The sequence below is a fragment of the Triturus cristatus genome, chromosome 1_2 (assembly GCF_964204655.1).
Source record: "Triturus cristatus chromosome 1_2, aTriCri1.1, whole genome shotgun sequence".
NCBI lineage: Eukaryota > Metazoa > Chordata > Amphibia > Caudata > Salamandridae > Triturus > Triturus cristatus.
Genome location: NC_140580.1, coordinates 1,167,472,631 through 1,167,492,027, shown reverse-complemented (window position 1 = coordinate 1,167,492,027; position 19,397 = coordinate 1,167,472,631). Strand labels below are relative to the sequence as shown.

General features: G+C 47.6%; 1 protein-coding gene across 1 annotated transcript in view; it reads right to left on the bottom strand.

The window, feature by feature from the left end:
- PTGES (prostaglandin E synthase) overlaps positions 1-19,397 on the bottom strand; it is a 138,955-nt gene that overhangs the window by 99,912 nt on the left and 19,646 nt on the right. The window contains exon 2 of the mRNA XM_085613999.1: positions 8,030-8,112. Coding sequence (XP_085470125.1) covers positions 8,030-8,112 — 83 coding nt within the window. The remainder of the gene's footprint in view (positions 1-8,029; positions 8,113-19,397) is intronic.

The following is a 19,397-nucleotide window of genomic DNA, read 5'->3' as shown; positions in this document are numbered from 1 at the left end:
CTGGTGGGTAGTCGAGGCGCATGTCGCCACATACTCGGTTTATGCCCAAGGAGTAGCAGTACGGATACGCAAGGTAATTCCGTGGCAAACCATGTCCACTATCTGTAACAGGATGGGCAAACAGGTCTTGTAGATGGGATACTTGACGACCATACTGTCACTATTGAATCCATATTTGGGTCAAATGCAGACACCCGGGCATCTTCCTGGAGTTCTGGTGACAGAGACTTAGTCTCAGACCCGGCACTTTTGTATGAATTCTGATTTTAATGTTGTGCTTGATGCAGTACTCGATAAATCTGGTGTAGTTCGACACCCAAAGCTGCACACCAGCTTCAAACTATAATGTCAGATTACAACCTCACAGACATCAGGAGGTCAAGACACGCAAACATCAGCGAACACGTTGTCCAGCAAAGAAATAACTGACACCAGGGGGTGGTAAAGAAAGAACTGGCAGAGTGTAGGTTGAGGTGAGAACGAGATATCGTACAGTGGGATGATGGCAAGGAGAAAGGAGGGAGCAGCAAACGTAGGGCGGGGAGAGGGACTGCAGACACAAGTATTCTAAGAGTCCATGTTAAAAAATTTTAAAAAAGCATTTGCAATGCAACAGGCCTCGCTTTTGTGAGAGGTTGAGCTATTGGCATTGTGAATGACAATGCCTTTTATTTATGTTTTCAAAACCTGCAAGCAGTGCGTAAACACGCACTTTGCAGGTTTTCTTAACATATAAATAAAAGGCATTATCATTTACAATGCCAATAGTTCAAACTCTCGCAAATGCGAGACCTATTGCATTGCAAATGCTTGTTTAGCTCTGTTTTAGAGAAATCAGCGGGGGCGGGAGTTTGCAATTAGACAACTGTGGAAAACTGTGCACCTCCAGACAAACATCTTCGCTATTTTAGATACAGGAAATGCCCTCTTACCTTCGGGCAGCGGTCCAAGAATAGCTGCTCAGGAGGCCATTTCTGAGGAGCGCTAGCAGCAAGCTTGCTCCTAGCAGACCGGGGAGGGCGGTAGGTAGGCTGCGAGGTAGTGACCCGCCTGGCCCTTTCCAAAAGCTGGAAGGCAGAGTGCCTGAGAGAGCTTCCGTTTCTTCAAGGCCCAGGTTTCTGCTGGCTTCACTGAGGCAGCCTTTTTATTCAACCGAATATTCAAGGAGCGTCAAGATCTGTTCTCTGTTCTCTGCTAATCTCAAGCAATGTAGAGTTGTAAGTATTGATATGAGCGTTCGTTGCAGTGACTAGTTTTGTATTAAGATTTTCACTGTTTATGTTATATTCCCTATTACATTACATGGATGTATTTATATTCCACAACACTTTTCAGAAACAAACTTATTTTGTCAGTGTCCCTAAACAAAACAAGCACTGGCAACGCCACTCGTTTTGGCCTTTGTATTGTGAGGCGTTTTTTGCTAAATAAATGAAAGCAGCAATGCAAGGTTCTCCAACCTAAAACAAGACGTAAAGGACAGGATGAGCTACTCAAACATGGACTTAGGAAATGTGAGAGTTCGAAATCATCAAAGTCAAGTTTTTATCCAACAAACGGGGAGTCGGTCGGGGGGACAAGGAAATACGGGAGGAGAAGGGGAAGAGAAGGACATGGTTGGGGGAAGAGGACATGTGAGATGATATGGGGGAGCACATGGCTAAAAAATGTTTTTAAAGCTCTATGAAGTGATCAGTGTTTTAAAAAAAAACAACTCATTAGCCCTGGCTGCGTCATAGCACTTTTTTAAAAAGTGTTTAGCCGCACTGCTGTACAGCATGGCTAACAAATATTGCCAAAGACAAGACAATAGCACCATTAGTGAGACTTTGTGGCATTGCAGTTGCTTGTTGGTGTTTCATCCAAGGAACAGCCTTTTAATTTAGGGAACATGAATGCTGGGTAAAGGTTGTATTACCCCATAGTATTTGCAAACCCATAGTTTTCTTGCTGTGCTAGTTGCAACACAAAGGAATATGTCATATGATTTCTAATATTTAAATACATGATGTAAGAGGAGCCTGGGGCACTAAGGAGCCAGGGGCCCGGGGAAAGAGTCCTGCCTGCCTCCCTCTTGTGACACCCTGAACATTTCCAAGTTGACCACATCCAGAGAGAGCAGCACTTTCTCACTGGTTCCAGTTCATTACAATGAGTGACCGTGATGTGTGCAAGGGTCAAAGTGTGTGCAGGGCCCTATGCGGGGCATCATCGCTCTCCGCCCAAGCCCCGCGATGGTGGCAATGCAACCATGAAACATTTGCAGGGCCGGCTTTAGCGCTTGTGGCGCCCGGTGCAACAATCACTTTTGGCGCCCCCACGTTCAATGACTGCCTCCTCGGATTCTCTCACTACCACCTGCAAAAGTGCCCCTCATCTCTCCTATCATAAGATATTGCCAAGCACAGCGCCTCCCCGAGGTCAAGGCGCCCCCTCCACAAGTCAGCGCCCAGTGCGGCCGCACCAGTCGCACTGCCCTAAAGCCGGCCACGAACATTTGCACGATTGAGTTGACCGTGTAAACGTTGTGCACGCGGCAGATGATCCTTATGAAGGTCTCTTAAGAAATGCCTCGTAGGCATCGTTTGGAATGTGATTTAAGTGTAATGACCGTATAATCGGTTGAAAATGAACGCGACTCTGCGCGGATGCATAGATTGATGGAAATGAGAAAGAGGCCATGGATCGTGTCATGCTTAAACCTAAACACGGAAGAATCGAAACTGAAATTCCGAAGAGTAACCATTTAATCTGTTGTTGTGATTACGCAGTCAGTGGAACCAAGGGAACCGAAGGCAGGAGGCTGCGCAGGTAGGTGCCGCTATTTCTCATTATGTTGTTGCTGTTTTTAGATGCCGTTGCAACACACAGGGATGCTGCAGGGTAGAGTGCCGTCCTTCTGAAAGAGGCAGGCGTAGCAGAGCAGTTAGGACGCTGGGAGACAGGCAGTGCGGGTTTTAAATGCACGTACAAGCAATGAGGGAAATGCAGGACCTTCCTAAATAGGCACGGGTAAGCTTACACGGTTGGCGTCCAGGTATGTATACAGCATTAAATACAGAGAATCGAGCCGCTTCTCATCAGTTTTTGCGGATATGTGTACTTTGCACTGTGACTTGAAGCAAGCACTTCGTCCAAGATCACTCTATAATATGACGTTAATTTAACCTATCGAAATACCAAATGTGCCTTTTGCCAAACGTAATTGGGACTCAATATAGTGACGAAGGAAGGGTGGGGCGCTGGGTTAGCAATTGTCGTAAGTAACTCGTGACCGGCGTATCTCAGCAGATGGCAGATGCGAGTGTACCGGTCACTGAGACACATTTTGACGGATGGTCAGATAACACCTTGGTTAGATCCGCCCTGGACAACAAAGCTGGCACCAGACTTTGACTTGGGCTTTTAATACTCGACTGCTCCCTCTTCGGCATGTCGCTTTCAACACTTCAAGGTAACAAGCATTGGCCGCGGGAAGCTTGTAGTAATGTAAAAACCCGGGAGTTGTGTGTGCACACGCGCGCCAAAAATAAAATGTAAAAAAAACCCGCGAGTGGTGAGCGAGTTGTATGCGCGCGCACACAGGAAATTTTTTAAAAAGCATGCAAGTGGTGCGCGCGCGGCAGCAGCAAAAGTGATCGTGCTACAGATGGCGCCTCGGGTGCTGAAAGTTGGCGGCAGCGCGCGTGCACGCGCACGTGAACGCAAGCTCTAGGCCACAGTGGTAGCATTTTCTGAAGCCTTTACTAAAAGTCTCGGCCAGAGCAGTGCATGCACTGGCTCAGGCGGGACCTAAAAAAAGAAGTTGGATAGGTGGTCGCAGAGTTGTTGGGAGGCAGAGATGTTGTTGACAGTGGCTGAGGATGAGGTGAAACCCTTGACGATCGAGAAAATCTCCTTGCGGCTGTTGTAGCTTCAAAAATGAAAAAAATCCAATACTGGGAACCAGAGTTATGAATTTTTAAATTTCTAAGATGAAATAGTGTCAAGAAGCAGAAAGTGCCAATGGTAGTCAATAGCCACAATAGAAAAGGACCTCGGTGCAATGTGACGCAATGGAGTGCAGGTTGATCACACTAACCAGGTTTGTCCTGGTCAAAGATTTCACCCTCCGACTTTAGTCCTCTAAGTCGCCATCCACCGTGGCAGACCATCAAGGAGGCACTCAGAGTCTCGCAGGGTGTCAGGGGGAGGCCAACAGGATGGTACAGTCCAGGTGCCAGTGATCAGCTGGGAGGTTTGCAGGAAAAGGCATGTTGTAGCTTGCTGTGTCCCTCGGGGTTTGATAGGAGGGCATCCTCATGAACCTTGGAGTCCACTTCTTTTACTAGGGTATAACAGAAACAACAGGTCCATTCCTTCAGCGCTCTTCTCAAGTCCCAGACAGCAGGTCCAGTCCTCTTCTGATTTTCCTCAACTCCAAGAGTGTTCTGAAGGAGAGACAAAATCTTTCTTTGCAAATCCACTTGTTCCCATTTTTCAGACCTAAAATAGGGCTAAACTTGTTTTTTGGTCCTTTCTTCTTCACGAGAAAGCAACAGGAATAAATTCCCACTCCTTTTGAGTGCAGTTGGGACCTTTTCCACCATATTGTTTTGCAAGATTATAAGAGGATGGAAACTCTTGGCTGAAGTTATTCCTAATGGAACAGGGATGCTTTTTCGAACCTGAGACTGTATCCATGGTTTACAATATCCAGAACCCATTTGTCGCTGGTTATTTTTTTCCACTCCGTCAGATAAAATGTTATGCTCCCCCCTACTGGAGTGGGTACTGGAGGAGGAGTAAGAAGGAACTCATTGCTTGCGCCGGGGTTTGGTTTAGAGGCCTGGGTAGGTTGTTGTCGACCTCCTCGGCCTCTTGACTGATGCCTTTGCGGTTGATGCCTCTGCCGTGCCTGCTGCTGCTGCTGCCCTTGAGGCCAATGAGGTGCTTGAACCCTCTGAGGAAAATATCAGCGGTCGCAGGCCCTATAGGAATGTCTCCTATATTCTTTTTTTCTCCAGCCCTGCCACCCGAAGACTGTCAAGTTCTGTCTTCATGCGAGACATGTAATTAGCAGCATGAGAGCTAAAGAAAGTGTTCCCTGAAAAAGGAAGGTTTAAGACCCGGTTTGAACTTCTGGCTTCAGTCCTGTGAGTCTGAGCTTGGATGAGCGGCGTAGAGCTTCACGGTAACAGTAGGCGTGTGCTACTAGGGTGAAGAGATCCTCAGCACCACTGATGATCTGGTTGGATTCCATCATGCCCTCATTGACGAGTTCTTGATGTCTATTTCTGGGTCGGTCTTCTATGAACTGTTGAATAGAGTCCCAGAGTGACCGGTCATATTTTCCTAGAAGAGCAGACACACTTGCTGCCTTCACAGCAACAGTAGAAGTCCCACACACTTTTCTGCCCATGGAATCTAACTTCTTACGTTCCTTGTCAGGAGAAACAGTAGAATAGGGAGCTGTGCCGTGAAGTTTTATCGCAGCAGAAACGATGACAGAGCCCGGTGTAGGATTCATAAGAAGATATGACTCCTCCTGATCTGGAAGCATGTCCCTGTTCCTGTAGGAGAGATGATGCAGCCTTTACAGATGATGGGGTTAGGAATAAGTTCATGGCTGGTTCTAAGAGACCCGGGGCTAGAGTAAGCTATTGCCTGGCGATGGACCATTGGCGGTGTAGAGGCTGTAGTAGTAGAAATACTTTTCACCACAAATGATGTAGAGTAAAACATTTTGAAAAGCCTTAAAAATGCAGCGCTCTGGTCTAGGATCCTGTCAGCAGGAGCTGGAAAGAAGAATTGGGCAAACCTGCAACTACAGGGCATGATGGAACAGTGGCGGTCGAGAGGCTCTTAAAGGCGCAGTGCCCTATTCACATTGTTTCAATGCTGCAGCCTATGCAGCTACATTGCCTTATTTTTCCCTCTCATTCACTATAACATAATGTAATAAAAGTTTTTGAGGGACTTTTTAAAATGTCACTCTTACTTTTTTTAAGTGACATTTAAAAGCTGTATGTCATCTCTTCCTATTTTTACAAATTGAATTTAATGGAATTTTTCCTTTTTTGCCTCTCGCCCCTGCTGCAGAGAGCCTCTGTGACCTCGCCCGCTCCACTGACCCTTCCCACTCCCCACGTTTCCTGCGTCCCAGCTGTCCAGCCCTCCCACACACTACTTAATGGCGGCCACTGTGCAGTGAAAGTGCCGTCCATTGACCTACTCCAGGTCCTGCTTGAAGATGGTCTTCCACTATGACGTCTGTGGTGTCTCTAAAGGGATCTAGAGTTCTTGGGGATCTAGATCTAGTGCACCCCCTTTTCTGTGGAAGCTCTTCATGCACAGGCATCGATGGGAACAAGTGGGACCACTGATAACCTGAGTCACAGGTGCGAAACGAGAGTAGCCTGCAACGCTGGTGAAGAGTCGAGACACAGACCTTCGGGGGAAGGAGTGGGAACAGACTGAATAAAGGCGTCACATCCCTCATGGGTTAGTACACCCGGGAGAACTCTGAAGCTGAAAAGTGTGCCCCTCTCCTCCTTTCAAGGCGATGGAGTCAATCTATTGTTTGCCTTTGCAGTGGAGCAGGAGATGATGGGGGTCTAGACAATAAGCGAGATGGTTTTTAGGGGGCCGATGGTGGCGATCTTGACGTCGATGGTGGTGTTCTCGTTGCTGGTGTTCTCAACGTTAATGGTAGAGTTCTCGACATTGACTCGCTGTTTCTTCTTGAAGTCGACAGCGAGGTACAATGTCTTGATGGTAAGGATGTGGCTACAATACCTGTCCTCAGCATCAAAAGGGAAGGCCGTGTTTTATGCACTCTCTTGCAATCTTTAGATACCTCTTGGGTGGTCACTAGCACAAGATGAGGGTGGAGAGGAGGATGGATAACTTTCTCTTCCCCTTTCTTGACGTCCTAAGGCTGTTTCCTGACGCCTTTCTTGCAGACCACGCAGTCTGATCCTCTGCCTGTCCATCTTTTTGCCATGTCTGCAGTTTTCCTGGTGGTGATCTTCAGGAAGATGTAAGATGCAGAGTTCATCAGGGTCTGAATGGACTTCTTTCTTGCCACACACAGGGCACTTGACAAACAATGAAGGCATTCTGACGGGAGAATATAGTGAATTTCTGTCAGAAAGTAATGAAAAAAACTCTCCAGTCCCTAAGTACATCGAGTGAGGTTGGTTAGAGCAGGTTTGAAAAATGTTTCTAGAGGAAATAAGCCAACCAGGCCAAGCTCAGTGCCCCAAGATCCTGTTGACAAGAACCAGATAAATGAACTGACCTAACGTCACCCCTGGCGCATGATGGGATACTGAACGTCACAGGGGCAGTTCTTATTCCTACGTGCTAGCATTGTCCTGCTCTACCTTTATTTTCCTTTTTAAACAGAGGGGTATGTATGATGTTTCTAGTCACTTTAGAAAATGACCACAATAAACCACTTGGAAATGTTTTTAAAAGTTAAACCAGAATTAAACTGGCCATTTCTAGCCCTTTTTGGACTGCAAAGCCTATTATTGTCAATGTATGTATGCTCAATGATTTTTAAAATAACTTGCACAAACATAGATATAGGTTTTGTAAAGTGCCTAGTGATCCCGCACGTGGGCAGGACAATTCAGTGCACACGACTAATGAGGAGGATGCCCTGGAAGAGAACAGATTGTAATAAAGAGTCAAACACAAAGGACCCTGCCGTTAGCTGGAACATACCATCCCACAAACTGATCCCCAGGTGCAAACAAAGAGGAGCCCAAGTGTCACACAGACAGGGCCCTGCTTCCCTCTATAGGAGAGCAGCTCACAAATACAACCCCAACAGTAACAGAGTCAAAGAAATGCACTCTCATTGGAAAGGCTATCAAGCGAAGAAGGCCTTACCCACCCTTCACAGGGTCTCTTTTTCATCCGGTTATACCTTCATCAGTGAATAAACCTTCCCCTACCACAGTGAGAGACTCACCCATCCCCCAGTGCACTTCAGAAGAGTTCTGCCAAGGCGAGCACCACAATCTCTAAAGGTACTTGCCTTCTGGAGCGCTCCACATCTGGATCTTCACGGACAAACTCCAGGCCGCCATGCCTCGTGGCATCTTCTGGGTTCAAGAACGCCTGTGGACATCAACCAAAGAGATCACTCGGCGCCCACTACCCATCATGTCATGCTTTATTTGTTATTGTCAAGGAAAACCACATCGAAACGGGCAGCCCTGCGCTGTACAAAATTTTGAGTGTACAGAGAGCAAAGATACAATTAAGATTAAATACATACAAGAATATTAGCACATGCATAACTGCTATATAAATAATACAACGCTCAACAATTTTTAAAGTGCAAAGTAGAGCAAACATAGTAGCCCTGGACTGAACTCCAGAAAATAGGAGAAGACATGGGATGCTGGCTTTCCTCTATGTAAGGACAGTTTCACTGCAGTTCAACACTCCGGTGTGATGCAATGTTACTCTGGTAACCTTAACCAGTGAAGACAATGGAGTTCCAGTTAGGACCCTCCAAGCAAGTGAAAAACAGCAATAACTAGATAAAACTTTAAAAGCCCAATGAATGTCATTAAGGACCAGTGAAGACACTTTAGGACCAGCAAGGAGCCTCTTAAATCAGCCAAGACTCTCTCAGGCCTTTGAAGATCCTCAGCGATCAATGAAGACCCTTGAGGTCAAGTGAAGACCCTCTAGGGCCGGTGAAGATCCTCCAGCATGACAGAATACCCGATGGCAAGTGAAAATCTTCAAGGGCATGTAAAAACACATTAGGGCCAGCGGAGATCCCCTAAATCCAGGGAAGACTTTCAAAGACCATTGAAGACCTTTTAAGACCGGCGAATGGCCTCTCCAACCAATGAAGACCATTTTAAACCACTGACAATCCATCTTTAACCATTGGAGACTCTTCAAGACCAGCAAACACTCTTTAAGATCAGTAAAAGCCTCCGACGACCAGTAAAGACCCTCTGAAAACAGTGTAGATCCTCCACGACCAGTAAAGACCCTCTAAAAACAGTGTAGATCCTCCACGACCAGTAAAGACCCTCTAAAAACAGTGTAGATCCTCCAAGACAAGTAAAGACCCTCTATGGTCAGAGAAGACACTGTTTGGCAAGTGAAGAAACTCTAGGCTCAACAAACACCCACTAGAAGGATAACAAATATTCTATGAGCAGCAGATACCCTCTACCCTCTAATGCTGGTGAAGGCACTGTGGGAACAACAAACATCCTCTAGAACTAATGAAGATCATTTAGGGCCTCTGAAGACCCTCTAGGACTAACAAAGTCCATTTAGGGCCAGTGTGTTGCAAATACCATATTTTGTCTTCCCTTTTAGGGTTTGAATTCTCCTTCTCTGAATTCGCATTTTGTAATTACCAGTGCATGCTAATTAATTAATCAAAAGTCAATAGTCTGATCAAATCCAATGTATATTAGTTTTCATAATTTTCTATTCTTGCACATATAATAATGAAGTTCACACGAATATACTTGTAGTATTTTTTTTTGATAAACACATTTTTATTAATTTGATAAAAAACACCAGCCAATCATCACGACACTGTAATAACATACAAATATATGCAGTATTCTGAGTGACCAATATGACAAGGACGTACAAATTCAAAATGATATACATTTGAGTATCCCCTGCGAGACTAAACCATACCCCCCAACCACTTCCCCCAGACCTTACAGTATTTCCTGGGACAGTCACGTGCCTCGTACATGATCCTTTCCTGCGTGGCGCACCAGTCGACCCCAGCCCACCAGCGCCCAATGTTGGGGGGGGGTCAGGGCAGTTCCAGGCGGTCGCTAGATCTCTTTTAGCCACCACCATTGCCGTGGTATAAAACAATTTTTCATTTCTAGACCCATTCAGTCCATCTGTGATGCCTAGGATCGCGTGTTTCGGGTCGTGTGGGATATCCCACCACAGTACTTCAGTGAGTTCCTCATCAATGTCTCCCCAGAATCCCGCCAAGCATGGACAGGCCCATACCATAGGGAGAAAGTCAGCGGGTTCGTGACCGCATCTAACACAGATGGGGGTCAGGTGAAGTCCTGCGCAATGCAGGCATACAGGGGTCAGATAGGCGGCATGTAAAAAATAAAGCTGTACCATACGCAGTTTAGCGGAGGCGGTAACTGTCCTGGGGGCCATAAGGGCGTCACGCCAGTCCTCCTCCTCCAAGGTGCCCACCCGATCCTCCCATTGACCCCGCAGCCGGTCTAAGGATGTTGGGGTGTTGTTAATCAGTGTCCGATAGATGCAAGAGATGCCCCCCCCCCGCCCCCCTCCCCAGATGCCCCAGCATGATTTGTGCCTCAGGAGGGCTAAGGTCAGGAAGACGTGTACCTGTCGTGAGGTGCGATTGAAGAGCATGGCGCAGTTGTAGGTATCTATAAAACTGCGATTGGTGTAGGGAGTGTCTTGTTTGAAGGTCTTGAAAAGAGCGCATATGATCGCCCACCCATATATCGCCCAATTGAGAGATACCTATAAGGTCCCAGGACTGCAAACCCTGCAGCCCATTGACCTCCCTGAGCCAAGTGCCCTGCCACAGGGGTGTACATTGGGTCAATGTGTGTGTCCATGCGTCACCTCTGGTAGGCAGGATGGAATAGGCACCCCATACAGCATCGACTGAACACTGGACAATCCCAACTCACTGAGCTCCAGCCTATATGCCGGATCTGACCAGCCCCCATTGACCCAGTCGTGCAAAGATAGCAGACGCGTGGCCAGGTAGTATAAATATAAATGGGTCATCCCCAGGCCCCCATCAAAGGAAGGGATCCTGCAGACGCCCAGAGCCAAGCGGGCCCCCCTTTCCCCCAGAGGAACATAGAAGCCATGCTATCAAGGTCCCGGAACCAGGCCATCGGGAAGTTGAGGGGGGTGTTTTGAAGCATATAAAGGAATCTTGGGAGAATCATCATTTTAAAAAGAGCGACCCTCCCCATGGGGTTCGGGGGCAATGCCTGCCATTTCTGAAGGTCAGCCTTAGCCCTTTTCACCAGGGGAGTAACATTGAGAGCCCAGATAAGTTCAGGCAGTAAAGTCACCCATATCCCTAGATAACTTGAATGATTGGCGCCAGAGCAGTATGTTGGACTGCCAATCGAAACATTCTCTGGACATGTTAAGGGGGACCAAGACCGACTTATCGGGGTTTAGCAGGAGGCCGGAGGCCCGCTAGAAGGACTGAAGGATCCGGAGGCAGTGAAGGCCCAACATCGTGGGATCCGCTAAATAGATGATATGCCCGTCCGAGGGCACGTGTCCTGGTGAACGGGGTCTTATCTGAACCCTCTTTGGTCTGCAGGGGAACGAGGCAGGTGTGCCCCCTTTCCCCACATCTCTTCGTTCTGGTGATGCAGCCCTTGGCGGCCCTGATACGCTCGAGCGGACAGGTGCAGGGTTGGGAATGGCCCAATACGGAGCCAGACAAAATCGCCCTTTACGCGGACGATGTCCTCATCTATACTTGAGTATTTAATCATCTCTTTTGATTTTTTAGGTTTCGTCATTATTGTGAAACTGTGGAGTTTCTAGTAGGATGATAATTGCGTCTTACATGTGTTGCCTTTACAAGTGAACACGGTCTGTTAGATTAAAATGGCTGGAAGGGCATGAGGCCACTCTCTGTTGAATATTTATCATAAAACGTCTTCAACAAAGCCTGAAATAAGCGACTATATTAATCAGGCGAACAAATTTCTTACCTTTGGTAATGCCTTATCTGCTAGAGACTCGCCCTAACCGCAGATTCCTTTCCTTAGAATTATATCCAGGCATTCGACAGCCCCGAAATCTGAGCAGTCTCCTTGCACACCGGTGGGTGGCGTCGTTCGGGTGGTTGGCGTCGTCTGGCTCCGCGTGGCATTGTCAGCGTCGTCCGTGCAAGAAATGTTGTGTGCGGTGCCTATATAGATGCCACCCCAGCGTGCTGACCCCAGGTTTGTGACTATTCTTTCACCGCAGAAGCACGGAGCCATACAGAGGTAGGGTAAACCAGTGAGCCAGAGTGAGGTCCTCGGGGACCTCTTGAGATGAATCCGACAGACTACTGAGTAGGGGGGTTGGGATGGCAGTAAGGAATCTGCGGCAAGGTAGAGTCTCTACCAGATAAGGCTTTATCGAAGGTAAGTAACTTGTTCATCTGATAGAGACTTCTAGCTGCAGATTCCTTACACTAGAATAGATACCAAAGCAGTATCACCCCAGAGGTTGGTCTGCGGACTATTTATACTAAGAAGTCCTGGAGAACCGAATTAGCGAAATGCCCATCACACCGGACCTGACTGACTAGGCAGTAGTTCTTGGTGAACATGTGCAGCAGTACCCATGTAGCTGCCTGACACATGTCTAGGACAGGAACTCCGCGAGCTAACGCAGTGGTCGTAAACCCTGGCTCTAGTGGAGTGAGCCTGCAAGCCTTCAGCGGATTGCTTCTTGGCCAGTGCGTAACAGATCTTGATGCAGAGGATAATCCACCTGTGGATGGTTCTCCTCTGTACTGCTTTATATTTCTTCTCCCCAACAAAGCCCAACGAGTTGATCGTAGACCCAGATGTCTTTGGTACGATCAATGTAGAACGATAGCGCTCTTTTGCGATCCAGACGAGGGAGTCCCTCCTTTTGCATGGTAGGGTGAGGTGGAGCAAAGAAAGTTGGTAGTGTAATGTTCTGTCTGACGTGAAAAGGTGTTGTCACCTGGGGTAAGGAGGCACGGGTTCTACAGATCAATTTGTCTGGAAATAATGTAGAGGGTGGACTGAGAGTGCCTGCATATCATTAACCCTCCTTGTATATGTAATTTCCACTAGAAAGACTGTTTTGATGGCGAGTGGTCTCAGAGGGCAGCTGTGCATGGGCTCAAAGGGTGAGAACATCAGGAAAGTGAGAACTAAATTAAGGTCCATTGGGAAATAATGAAAAGGGTAGTAGGAAACGTATTGCAAACTTTAGGGAATCATGTCGCAATGAGTGATTTGAGCAGGCAGGGTTGATCCGGCAATTGCAAGAAAGCGGAGATGGCTGAAAGATTCCCTTTAACTATACCCATAGCAAGGCCTTGTCAAGTGAGAGGTAATGCAAACAGCAGAACTTCAGATAAGGGTACAGACAGAGGATCAATTATTTGGCAGCACACCTAGACACACATTTGTCTCATCAGCAGGTGTATACAGGTTTAGTGGAGGGACACCTGGCTACTAAGATGACATCACACATTTCGGGTGGAAAACGCTCAGCAACTGCATCTCAATCTCCACGCATTAAACTGTAGCGTATGCAGGTTCGAGTGCAGAGCCCTGCACTGCTACTGTGACAGGAGATCATCTCGAAGAAGAAACCTGATCGGAGGACTGATGCTCATGCCCAGGAGTACAGGATCCCATACTCCCCGTGCCAGAATCCAGGGCCACAAGAATGACTTCAGCCCGGTCATTCCGGATATCCTTGAAAACTCTGTGCAAGAGTGGTATACGCAGACAGGCGCGCAGGAGGCCTGAGCTCCACTCGAGGCTAAATGAGTCTCGGAATGAGAGCCATTTCGGAAACTCCTGAGCGTAGTAGTGCTGACAATGTGTGTTCTGTGGGGGAGAAGAGATCTAACCAAGTTTTTCCCTAATCAAGGACGAGACCTTGCACCACCTCCAGATGGCTCCATTTGCGATCTGTAAGAAGATATCCTGATGTTCCAGCTGCCTCCAGAGGCATAAAGCCTACTGGCTCAGGGGCCAGTGACTGGAAGGAAGGCTTTCAATGCCAAGTGTATCGTTCTCAGCTCCAACAAGCTGATGTGGAGTTGAGACCAGAGTCCTCTGATCTCCACCTCTCCCAGATGGTAACTCCCCAACGCAGAAGCAACACATCTATCACCACTGTGACCTCTGGGTGGGGAAGGGAAAGGGGCCTGCCACTGACCCAATTCTGGTTTGTCAGCCACCAATGCAGATCTTTTGCAGTCCCGCTAGACTAGGTCAGAGAAATCCCCCTGATGCGGAGTCCATTGGAACTTCAGGCCTCACTGCAGAACCCGCATATGCCAGCAGGCACGTTTTGCTAGCAGGATGCACGAGGCGAAATCCAGAATAGAGGATGAAACATCTGTATTATTATAACCTGAATATACGAAATATGTTTAGGCAACTAGATTTGTAACGGAGGCAGAGTTTTTTGCTCCTACTTTCAATTGATGCCCCATTAGAGAGGGCGTATCTGGTGACATCACTTACATATACCAGGATTTTGTCCTTTATTTATGGCTTCCTGATGAAGGCTGGATAGCTGAAACGAGCGTTAAGATGGGAATGTATAGCCATGATGGATAGAAATGCTAATTTATAAAACCTGAGACAACATTCTTTGTAATAAGGATCAATAAAATCATTATTTTGACCTCAGTTTAATATACTGTCATTACGTGCACTTTAATCCCTTCAGTGCCCGCCCCTTTCCCCGCCCAGTGCCGGCCGTTGCATTAGCGGGCGGGGTCTATGACGAGCTGGACTCGTCATGGGCACAGCGCCACCGCGGCCCATGACGAGTCCAGCTCGTCATGGGCACTGAAGGGGTTAAGAACTGTATGTATTTATTGTAAGATTCAAAACAGCAAATATCTATTTATTAAAATAACAAGGTAAATATCTACATATCAAAATATCAATACAGGTTTGCAGGAAAGAAAAAAACATTTAAACCAAAAATAGGATGAATGAATGAACTATAGGGATGCTGTATCAATATGCTATGAAAAGACAATGTTTGAATTAATTGAACTATTTATTGAAGTGTATATATTTTGATGAATCTTCTATTTTTTTTATACGATAAATAATTGAAACCTATTTTTCTTCTGGGTTCCGATATATTTTTTAGGAATGCCCCCTTTACAAATATGGTTCCTAATCATATTTCGTACAAGTGTTCTTCTGTCCCTGGCTTAGGAACTCAATTCTAGTGAGTATCACCCCTATATATCTACAGTTGTTATAACCTGAATATCCCAGACTCGCTGGTCTGGAGGATGAACGTGACATAGTAGTGTATTCAGAATAAGCCTCATGAAAGGTAGTGCCCGAGAGAGAGTCAGGTGTGGCTTCGGTTTGTTTACAGAGAACCCTCAGCGAATGCCGGGCGGCCCCACTAGTCTGGAGGTGAGAGATGACTGCCTGGGGCGAACCCACCTTACATTTACAGTCATGGAGGAAAAGACTGAAATCCTCAGCATCTGGGCCACAACCAATGCCATCACCTTAGTGAACACCTGAGGGGAGCTGGTAAGGCCGAAGGAGAGTGCAGCAATTTCGAAACCCTCCTGGCCTACCATGAACCGTAAGAAAGGTCTGTTTGCTTGCAGGATCGGAATATGGAAGTATGCGTCCTGCAAGCCCAGCGCTACCATCCGGTCTCCAAGATCTAGGGAAGACAGAACCTGAGCCAGGCTGAGCCTTTTGAACTTTTCTTTTTTCAGGAAGCAGTTGAGAGGGTGCAGGTCTAGAACAGGACGAGGTCTCCATCCTTTTCTGGCACCAGAAAGCGTGAATAGCAACCACAACCTACTTCGGTTGGAGGCTCCCTTTCGATGGCTTCTTTAGCCACAAGAGCCAGTACTTCCTGTCACAAGTGCAGAAGGTGGGTCCTCTCTCAGGTAATCGGAGGACGGTGGCAAAAGTGGCGGGGTTTGCAGTAATGGAAGGACATAACCCCGCTAGATAATCTGAGGCACACAATTATCTGACGTTATCTTCCGCCACTGGGGCAGGTGGTGCCTATCCTGACTTGAATCGGTTGCCCATTGTCTTGTGAGGGCACATTAAATGGACTTTGAAGCTGCGGCTGCTGGGGGGTTGTGGGAGAGGTTGCCACAAGGTTTGTGGAAGCGACAGCCAAGAAATTACTGTCGCACCGGTTGGCCGTGTTGACTAGGCATGAAAGGACACAAGCTCTTACCATAGCCGCAGAAGGAGCAGAAGGTGAATTGCAGTTGTTGTGGGGCTGTTGTGAGCCCCAAAGACCTAGTGGTGGGCCTTCTATCCTTAAAACACTAAGGTGCCAAATCCACCTTATCGCCAAAGAGCGTATCCATAAGGGATGCCTGGACATCCCCAAAAACCCAGTTGTCTTAAGCCCGGTGTGATATCCAAGCACCACAGGAGAAGCAATGGCTCTGCCCAGCGAGTCAGTAGTATCCAATCTGCAGCAAATAGTGAACTGTGCGGCATCTGTACCATCAGCAATAACTTAGGAGAGTATGGCTCGGGCCTCCTTCAAGACACAGGCAGCATTTACGCAACTGAATCCCATACGATATGAGAATATCGGCCCAATAAGCATGCAGTGTTCACGGACCACAGTGCAAGCCGAGTGGAAGAAAAGATTCTCTTGCCAAAAGCATCCAGCCTCTTGGACTCCCCATCTGGTGGTGTGACAGGGAACACACCAGAGTTCATTTTAGACTACCAGGCTCTCGGGGTTAGGTGCTGGGTAAGAAAGGTTAGATCCCCAGGAGAGGGGCGATGGTCCTGTGCACAGGAGTGCCGGTGCAATGCTTGGCCCAGGACCGCACAGGACATCAGTGAGGGGTTCATTAAAGGCTAGTAAAGGTTCAGAGGAGAATAACTCGGGTTGAAGCATCTCTGTCAAAACATTAGTTTTGACTTCCACCGTGGGCAGCGTCAGGTCCAAGACCTCAGTTTCACTCTGGACCACCATTGCACAGGAGGCCCCTTCCTCCACAGCCACTGTGGGAGGAGAGAGGAGACCAGAGTCTGGTGAGATGTCCAGACCACTGGTGTCAGCCAGGTCATCATACCAATTATCGTGTAGGGCATCTCGGGGGGAGTTTGGATAGTTGCAGGAATCCTCGGGTCCGTCCTCTCCATTCATATTCCTCACAGGGACACGAATGGAGGGGGATCTTCGGATCCCCTCCATTAGTGTTCCTCACAGCACCTTTCAGGAAAAGAAGACGGTCTCCAAATTAGATCATTTGAGTCCAGTCGGCCCAGAGCCGGCATTGTGCAACACCAGTCTGGCTCTGTATCGGAGTCAGGAATCACAATGGGATTGGTGCAAGCAGCCCCATGGGTCCCGAAGGCGCTCCAGAGGGGTCCAGTCATCAAAAATTAGGTGCATGGCCTCAAAAACTCAGAGTTGGGCAGTGGTCACTCCGGCTCCTGGAAAAGTGGAACGTACCCAGGCTGATGCTCCGCCTGGAAGGCGTGGGAGCTGGACCTGGATTTATGGTGCAGTTCCTGTCCCATGGCAAAGAGCTGGACCAGTGTGGAGAAGTGGAAGAGTGCTCCAGCTTCTTGGACTTCATCGGGGACTTTCCTGAAATAGTCATGGATTGTGACTAACGTGAGTGACTTCAAGAGTGGTCCCGGGACCTCCCTCGTGGCCGGGACCTCGAGCAGTGCAATGTCACGTATCGGGCAGCCAGGAGCTTTATGGAACACTCGCGGATGGCCTTTAGGTGCGTAGTGTTGAGCTCCGAGCCAGCCTTGGAGTCGTGGTCTGACTCCAGGCACCAAAGGCACATCTGACTATGGCAGGCACCACAAGGCTTAGAAGCAGTTGATTTTATAGGGATTCACCGGAAAGCTGGAAAAAGGCCCACTTGTGAAAGAGTACGACAAAAGGTGGAAAACATTCAGCCAAAAAGAGACTGGGGAGAGCTCGATTTGGATCCGGGCTGATGGCATGGAAATGAAGGAGCTGAGATTATGTCACTGGGGACGCACCTGGACAGGCATTGCATACAGAATTTCCAGCACAAGTGCTACCAACAATGCCACGAGAGGCCGAACAAAGGCACCTACTGATGTGCAAGGGGACTGTTAAGAAAATGTCCAGATTCAGTCTGACGTCTGGGGATAATTCTAAGGTAAGGAATCTGCAGCTAGAAGTCTCTATCAGATACTGAGAGCTGGAAGTCACGCCAGGTGGCCAAAGGACACAGGGACCAGATAGCGCACCCACCTTAGCTGAATCTGTAAAGCGTTTGGTCTTTACGGGCTCCTCGGTCAGTAGCACTGATGACTGTGCCTTATCACAAGCACACAGTTGCCTTTGTGAGCTGAAATAGAACTTATTCTGGAATAAGGTATGCGGTGTGAACCATCTTTGAAACTCAAAAAAGACACTTATTTTTAACATCCTACAGTGTTGGCACTAGAACTAGTATAGTCCTTAGAAGTTGTAAACGAGGGAGTCAATGCTGCAGCTTCCATACATATTGTTAACGTCACGCAAACGTCCTCACTACCACACTGTTTATATAATTGTCGAACCAGTTCTTCTTGCGTGCAATTAATTAGGTTTTCAGTTTTAAATGTTTTATGCTGTATATCCAGTTTCTAGTGAACCTGGAGTGTGGTGTTGATTTATGAAAGAGAGTTGGCTGTTTAGCGACTCTCTCCGTCTCATGCGACTGCGCATTGCCTGAAACGCGTCACATGCAGTGGATTATGTATGGATGATATATGGATTGCAGTTCAACGGATGTTCTGATTCGAGTTCGCACGTTGACTGAGTCTTGAAGCGTCAGTGGTCAGAAATCCTAAATCACCACTCTAGAAAGCTCTAGAGAATGTCATATCTGGAGCCTCGAGGGGGGGGGGGCACAGATTACCAGGATCTCCAAGTAATAGTGAACGACTCACTCAAGACACCAAGTCTGCAATAAGCAGAGATGTCTGTTGCAAAATGAGCTCCGACTTCAGCTTCGACAGATGCGCCCTATTTTGCCAGAGGTTTGACAGGTGCTTGACTTATAAAAAAAAGTCCCCCTTTTGATGTCTGGATTTTGTAGCTCATGTTTATTGAGTCTGTTGGTAAACAATGGTGCAGGAGGCTCCTGTAGCAGGAGTAGTTAAGAACAGGGCGGGAGTTACAGAACATCTCCTAGCGAGGGTTGTCTCTAAGATGGGACAGAGGTCATACTTGTCATAAATACAACATGGGGCATACCCTTAGAAAGATTTCGCCCATGAGTGGAGTTCGATCCTGCGGATCATAACGAAGGGAGTATTCACACATGCAGACCTGCACAGGTATCAACGAATGATGTACCTTATCGTGACATGGAAGGAAGGCATGGTTTGGAAGTCAACTACCTCCCATACTTCAGAATGTGACAATGGGTGCCCTAATTACCGAGAGGACGCTAGCAGGAGCTGCTGGTGGAATTTGAGCGTGATGGGATGTAAGACAGATTAGCACATTTGGATGTGTTAGCAAACTGAGCAAGGGGGATGATTCCCGAGGGGGGGGGGGCAGAGGGGTTACCCCAGGAATGTTTTTTCTTTTTTAAATCGGTGTACAATGCTGCAATTTTGATCCATGTATGATAGGAAATTACTTACGTGTAATGCCAG